Source organism: Tinamus guttatus, unplaced genomic scaffold (genome assembly GCF_059628265.1).
Source record: "Tinamus guttatus ecotype Peru unplaced genomic scaffold, ASM5962826v1 Tinamus_guttatus_pri_ptg000809l, whole genome shotgun sequence".
Taxonomy (NCBI): domain Eukaryota; kingdom Metazoa; phylum Chordata; class Aves; order Tinamiformes; family Tinamidae; genus Tinamus; species Tinamus guttatus.
Genome location: NW_028289343.1, coordinates 24,748 through 32,612, shown reverse-complemented (window position 1 = coordinate 32,612; position 7,865 = coordinate 24,748). Strand labels below are relative to the sequence as shown.

The 7,865-nt window shown below is 38.8% G+C and overlaps 1 protein-coding gene across 1 annotated transcript; it reads right to left on the bottom strand.

The window, feature by feature from the left end:
* Positions 1–6,037: 6,037 nt before the first annotated feature.
* On the bottom strand, positions 6,038–7,057 carry LOC148591454 (uncharacterized). Its single transcript, XM_088537550.1, has one exon. It carries the CDS (start codon positions 7,055–7,057, stop codon positions 6,038–6,040), a length of 1,020 nt encoding a protein of 339 aa, XP_088393676.1.
* Between the last annotated feature and the right edge of the window lie 808 nt (positions 7,058–7,865).

Genomic DNA, 7,865 nt, shown 5'->3' with positions numbered 1-7,865 from the left:
AAAATTAAATTGTTGTTTCCCAATTTTCACTTGTAACTAAAATGACTCATAAAAGTTTTCTATATTGCCATCTGTGTATTCATTCCTTCTATAATTGAGGAAACAATTAAAGAGTTGATTGAAAAGGACATATTTGTTTCCTGTCATCACTGAAGCTAGAAACCATAGAACTATAAAAACATTTATGAAAGCCCTTTGTTACTTCAGAGCCAAAAGGTCAATAATCCATTTCTGTGTGATTATTTTTAAGATAGCTATGAAATCTCATTAGAAATGTTAAAAAATGTAAAATGTATACTACAATAATACAGTTTGAACTTTAACCATATGTAATGACTTGCAAATTATATTGTTTGCTTTAGGAGATACCTCTCTCTAAATAGAAAATGAGAATGAATATTTATGTCTAGCTAATCGTTCAATTATGTCATTATTTCAAAATCAAATATTTCAGTTATTTTTATTTCAATCACTTTTATTCATCTGCCAAGAGAATTTCAGAACTAGAGATGGCATATCATTATGTCTGCCTTAAATGCATGTAAATTCTGAGACATGGCTCCAAAAAGCCATATGGTCTCTATACTTTTCAGTTAAGAAAATCCACAGAAATAAGACTTTAATCATTTTCCCCATGTATTAAGAGTTACTTTTATACTTTAGTTTCATATTGATCTGTTGAAATATCTTAATTCTTTAAGGATAAAGAAAGACAGACACTTTTCAGGGATGAATATTGCATCACTTTCATGATGCATTTTTCTCCTGTAATACAGTCTTAAAATTAGTCTGATCTGGTGCGTGATGCATTTTGCTGAAGAATAAATTACAAGAACGGATGACACTTTCCTTAGTCACAAATGTAAATCTTTTCTAAAAATGCATCAGAGTAAAGCAAAAAGTAGAAATGAATCAGTTACTACTCCTCATATATTTTCAATTTCTTTTTGAGCAAAAAAAAAAAAATCAAAGGCTTTTTTTTTGTCATTTCCTCTAAAAAAGTCTGGACTTTTCAGAAAAATTGTAACATTTGTGGAAGCTTAAAACATACCAAATATCTGGATTGGTTTTAGGATGAATATCAGGTATTGTTAAATTCCAAGCAGTGTTTGATCTTCTTTCTGCCATCATTATGTTTTGATCCACTTTCATACTGTAGTTCTCAAAGTTCCGTAAAACCTATAAAATATACCAGGTACATGTTTGTCTCATCTCTATCAACAAAGTGAATGTATTACTTTTGTAAATATACTTGGGTGAGTTAGAGAAACTTATGAATGCTGATTGTCTTCTGAATTTCCAACTAAAATCAGTTTAAATTGGGTATGTAAATAATTGCGTTAATCGACTTCTAAAAACAAGAAATATATTTAAAAACATTAAATGCAGTTTAAAATAGGAAACAGAGGAATCTGGCAGCTGAACTGTGTATTCAATAACTTTAGAAATGTACTTCGACAGTAGAGATACATCAAGGTTCGCTAACGTGTTCCTTTAAATTGTTGTGCCTGTTTATGTTGTCCTACTGATCAAACAATGAAAATGGCTGCTGAATTCTTTTCTCTTTCCTACCCACAATCTGCAGTGCTCATATCACAAAGACACATAAAAATGAGTAGATTTTAAAAGCAATCTTTTTTTTTCTTTTTTGGTGTCAGCATGACCAGTGATTTTGACTGCTGCCTCATGATCTGGATACCTATTTTTCTTCTCTTCTTCTTTGTGAAAAATGAGATGATCAGGTAGCAATATCTCCAATATCTGTTATTCCAAGTTTTGCCATATAATAGTAAAAGTGGCAACAATGCAGTACAAATACAGTCTAAGATTTTACAAAAGCTGAATCTTGATTGTGGAAGATATAAGTCATGAAAGAGCTCCCAAAGGACTGAACATTTTTCTGCAGACTTTTTTTTTTTATGTGGAATGAAATCCTGAAGCATTTGTTTCTAAAATCTCTGCTATAAACTCCTCACTATAATCTAGTCAACTCTGGGGCAGCAGAATCGCTAAGGTCAGACTTAAGGAACTCAGGAAGTGATTTTTTTTTTTTTTAGCTGATACAATTGCCAGTGATAGCATTGCTCACAGTAATATTAACTACATCTATAAACCTCAGCACTGCTTCTCTTGGCTCAGCAAAAGTCATATGTTCTTCAATTTTTCTTTCTGATATTTCAGGCTCTTTTTTCACAATTTATTGAGTAATGTGCAAGATAAACTGGCATGTGTTGTGACACCAGCACAGCATGCATGGGTGAACTAGCTAAATTATCAGTAAAAATGAAAAAAAAGTTTTTTGACCCTTAGCATATGCTTGGGTGAGAAGAAGGAAGAGATACAAGAGAAAGTAATAATAACATGATACTGTTATTCTATCTTAAAACAGATGTTTCTTTTAACAAAACAAGAGTGGTAATAACACCAACAATCTGTTTAGTGCTCAGCTTTCTTTTAAAATGTTCATTTCTTAGAGAAAATAAAACACTTAAGGGAGGATTCTTTTCTCCATTCCCAGACTGAGTGATTTCAATCGTGGCCTCCATTACCTGTTTAAATCTGCCCTGCACTGAGGGGGGAATTGATTCCACAGTATGAATATGAAAGCCCCTCTTTCTGCAAATAAATCTTCAAGCACAAAATAAAAATCTGTAAAACCAGCACCAGAACTGAGAAAATGGTGTGGTGAGTGCTTTAAGTGATGATACCATAAGGAGACCATTAGAAAGTTTTGTGAATCTACAGATAATTTTTACCATGCAGTTGCCTAAAATAATACTCCATAAAAAAGAAATAGAAAGTAAGCTTTACTGTCTATGAAAATCATTCTTTGAAAGGGTCTTTCAGTCACAATGTATAGAAGCATATCTGTAAATGCTGACAGCAGTAGTAAGTTAATTTTACAGCCAATACATGAGAGTCAGAAATGTTGATTCCAGTCAGTTCAAAATGGCAACACCGTTTGTTAAATGATCACCCAAGCACCTTTATGCTTTCTCTCTTGCTTCACACAGAACTGGAGTAAGGTTTGCATAAATAACCCTACACCCATTTTGTTACCGTTCTTGAAACCTCTTCTTACAGCTGCTGTTTGCTACAGTGCCTGCATGGGCCTCGAGAAGATGTGGCCTCTGTGGAGCTTTCCCTGTCTAAGGCTTGGGCTCCAGTGCAGTCTCACCTTCCCCGAGGGGCAGGCTTGGATGGAAAGATCCTTAAGGAATGCTCTTTTGCAATGTATTCACATTATTATTGCAAATAGAGAGTTCCTCTTGGTTTTGTTACTTAAGAGTAAGCTCTTTGAAAGTGAAGCCCTCTGCTTGCTTGGAGTTGGTTCAACCTGCAAGGATGAACCCTGGGAGCCAGGAGCAGGGCCAGTGCTCGTCGTGCCCTGGCGTTGCAGTGGTCAGAGACGCCATGTGGAAGAAGAGGCTGCAAAGAGGAAATACTGTTTTGTCTGGGGCAGATGCTGGCAATGGGTGAATTCCTGCAGTTGTTCGTTACTGGTAGTTTCCTAAAATCTACTTGACATTTCTTCATTTCCTTCTCCCAGGTCAGAGGTTTAAGAAAGTAAATAAGCTATAAATGACCAAAGAAAAGGCTGGGAGGCAAATACAGACTGCTTCTGATTCCAACTATTTTACATTTATATTAATAACTGAAAAGCGTAAGCTGTATTTGTGAAAAAAAAAAAAACAAAGAGTTGCTCTGTCTGAAAATTATTGTCCTAGCCAGCACTGTTTATATTATATTCTTTCTCTACATAATTTACCACATAATCCTAGCAGAATGTTTCCTCTATGAGGTAAGGAACTTATTTTTAGTTATTTTTATGGCACCAACGAAAGGAGAAAAGGAATATGCATCATAGTCATCAAATACAATTATATTGCCTTCCAGTCTCATTGAACAGCAGTACAGTCTATTCATATGTTAATTATTTAATTGAAAGACTCTATTATGTATGAATAAGAATTTATGAAAAAAATAGGTTAAAAATATTATTCATAGTTTAGCATCAAAATATCTGGCCTAATTTTTAGAGATAAGAAATATATTCACTATTGCTGACATGAAAAGTGAAAGCAAATTCTCCAGCCAGCAGACGTAAATGCTGGACAAGGTTTGATTCTGACATAGCAAGCCAAAAGCAGTAGAGCAGTGTCAGGGCCCAATTACAGTAAAATAGCTTTTTGGTTAACTGGATAATAAAATAACAATAATATATGTATTACTACATCAAAGAATTTGCATATCAAAGACTTTTTGGAGTCAAGAAGACACCTGAAAGACAGCTGTGAAATGCTCCCAATATTTGGGTATTTCTGTCAAAAACACCAGCCATTAAATAGTTAGCAGCTTCCTACTTAAATTCCTGATGTCAGACCAGATTTAATATCCACAGTAAAAAATAAATAAATAAATAAATAAATAAATAAATAAATAAGGATATTTAGCTAATCCAGTCCACATTCCAGAATGCCTGCTTACGCCTCGGAGACTTGCAGGCACAGAACCAGCCCTGTGCTGACAGTTCACCCTGGGTTTTCCTTCTGTCACAGAACGAGTGGTGGTGGAGGTGAGTGACACAATGCACTTCACTCGTGGGAAAGAAATAGGAATAGGTTTTATTGGTAATGACAATGGTTTCACGAGATTCTATGGCAAGATCACTTATTAGTTACTGCATGGAGATTCAAGACACACACAAAATTATCAAGGACACCCTCCCTTTGGGTCACGAAGTTCAGATTGGACCCAAACTCCTTCTGAGAGGAGTCTGGGTGCGGCTGGATCCAGTCCTGGTCCCAGACCTGGTCAACGGTTTATGTCTAAGGGATTTGTGCACAGTTACAAAGTAAGGTTTACAAATTCAGAAAGAGAAAGGCGTGCTATAGTCACTTACCACGAATCTGTAGTGGGAAGGATCTCTTAACCTCGAGGAGTATCCTTGAGAGGCGTCCCTGCTCAAGGGGAGATCCTGGCGTGCAGCCCGCTGCCATGCAAGGAGAGCTCAATGGGCTCTTGGGCTGTCCCCGTATTTATGGGATAAGATGATTGACTGATAGTCATTCTTTCAATTCAGAAATGACTGTTGGCTGGTGTACTCACAGTTAGCCTTATCTCCCCATCAGGATAGGGCCATCAGGACTGTTATTGATGGTTAATGTCTTGGGTGGGGGAAGAAATTAGGGAGGCAGCTACCACAATCAGATAATGTGGTAGTTAATACCTGAACAGGGCTATGTGTGAGAAGTCAGGATGAGCTGGGGAAGGAGCATATCTGTCACACCTTCTAGGCACAGGGATAAACAACAGACAGTTTAGGTGATCTGCCATTGAAGTTCTGATCTGAGCTGAGGCTAATTCTTCACGTGCAGGCATAATGTTTACTTACCTTAAGGGTACTTTTCCTGAAAGAAAGAATAGCTAGAGCAGGGCCAACATGTTTCATGTTTACTGCATTTAATATCTAGAAACTATCCCCTTAAAAAAAAAACAAAGAGATTTACCCCAATCTGAAAGCCCTCCTCATTTTAAAATAACACTAAGCTAGTTTACATAGAGACCTTACAATCACATTATTTTTCAATAACTTATTTTCATTGATCAGTCTCACAGTTTGACATGATATTTATGGGCTACTGTGATGAATCACATCCCTTTCTGTTGCAGCTTGGAGCGGGTCAGGAATGCCAGACAGCAACTTCATAGAAGCTGGAACTGACTTCCTTTATTTCTCGTTACGTATCACAATATATAGCAATTCGCATAGCAACATCTCGGTAGAGCATCAGTAATTGGTTACAAGCATTAACGTGCTAACATATCATAGGTTGCTAAGCCGTATCCAAGCGCCTAACCGCAAGATTTAAAAACAGCATCTCAGTCCTAGGAACTTCCTCAAGCACAGGAGACACTTCCTTAAAAGTTGTTTACCGAAATTCAGTGATTCTGCACGTCAGCCTTTTCAGTCCAGGTTAAGGACGGTCAAAGGCACCCCCCTGTACAACGTCCCCCTACATTTCCCCCTTTTTCTTTAGATCAAATGTCCCCGAGAAGCAAGCCAACCTTGAGGTGTCAGATTCGGATTACGTGACAAGGCAGTTAACAAACGTGATATTAAAGCGCGCAAACAGGTCCAAGCGATCATTAAACCAACTACAAGCAACAGTCCCCATAGTAACAACATTAATAGCGATTTCACCAGCGATTTTATCCATCCCTCGATTCCAAACAAGCCAGTTAACCCATCAAGTCCGAAAAACCCAACATCTTTTGTTACTTTCTCCGTATGTTTGATCAAGTCGTGGAGTTGTTGATGTACGGCCGCTGAGTGATCTTGCAGATCCATGCAGCACATTCCGTCGAAGTCCTGACACCCGTGTCCGTGAGCAAGAAGCAGGAAATCCATAGCGGCACGGTTTTGCAGTACAGTGTGTTGTACCTGGGTTAAATCATCTGACAATTCACTAAGCACAATACTGGTTGCGTTTGCCTGCTTAACTGCCCAGCATGCAAGACGTTCAATATTCCTGTGAGCTCGGGCGGCTGACACTCCCGGCACAAAAAGGGAGGCAAAAATTACTTCCCAATCATTCCATAAGCTGACATCATCATTGCAATCACTACCTACAGTAACCTTTGTACTCCTTTGTCGCCTAACTGCTATTTTCCGGCTCCCAGGAGGCCCATGTGGCCATATCATACTAAGGCGACCGATTGTGCAAGGTCCTCCCATAGGCTGGGCTGGAATGCCAGCCCAGGCTCGATTTCCGCATATAAGAAAATATCCGGGAGGAAGTTTACGAGGCAGGGCATTACCTTTAACCTCAGGGACGGACCCGGCACACCAGTTTTCCCAACTTAAACTGTTGCCAATCGGATCTACAGGGGTGGTATTATTAGATAAACGCATTGGCCAAGGCAGTGGCACTGCCTCCGCGCTGGTATCCAAGAAAGCGCAAGCAGTAGCATTAAGAGAATCTAGCAACTCTAACTCCTGTGGCGGGTTATCCATATCCAGCTGGCTGTTAACCCACCGGTTGAACTGCGACATCACGACAGACATGTTCTTATAGTCACACTAGTTGCTACTTGCATTCTTACAATTGTCATCATAGTGAGCCGCAAAAACCACAGCTTCACTGTCATCAAGTGGGACCCCTACCAGACAGGTCACAAAAGGTGTGCTGGGTGTTGCCAAGCTGGCACAAAATTGTGTATTATTTAGCTCTCTGGCTAATGTTACCCATATATTTTGACGTGATTGGCCCGCACACAGTCCTCTATCCTGCACTGATAAGCTTGTTTACAGGTTCTTCCTTTCCTACTTCTGGTGGTGACTTTCCCACCATCTTTTCGCCTTGGTCTTAGTCTGGCTCATTGTATTCATCTTCTATTGGGAAGCCTCCGTTACTTAGATACGCTCCCACTATTCCCCCTTTTTTACACTGACATGATGTACTGAGTAGGCTATATGGATTCAGGTCTGTCCAGTTGCTTAGAGGAATACCTAACACCAGTGCATCAAATTGATCTGCTGTCCCACAAAACCAACAACTCTTGATTTGGGTATAATTAACAATATGCCCAAGAAGCATAACATACACATTAGCGTTAAAAGTAGCATCAGCTTCTATAATAGCATTGAAAGTAACATTACCTCCTAACAGCCACAATATACAGCTAATAATGACAGTAACACTTCTTCCTCCCATGTTATTCTTCTGCAGGCTCACACTTTCCACAGCTAGGGTACCGGCTGCTTGCCTGCTACATCTGATGTATGCGAGTTTGCTTCCAGCCAAGGTCTCACCCATTTTTTCTGGCACCCATCTGGTTCCAGCATCTGTAACGACACAAGC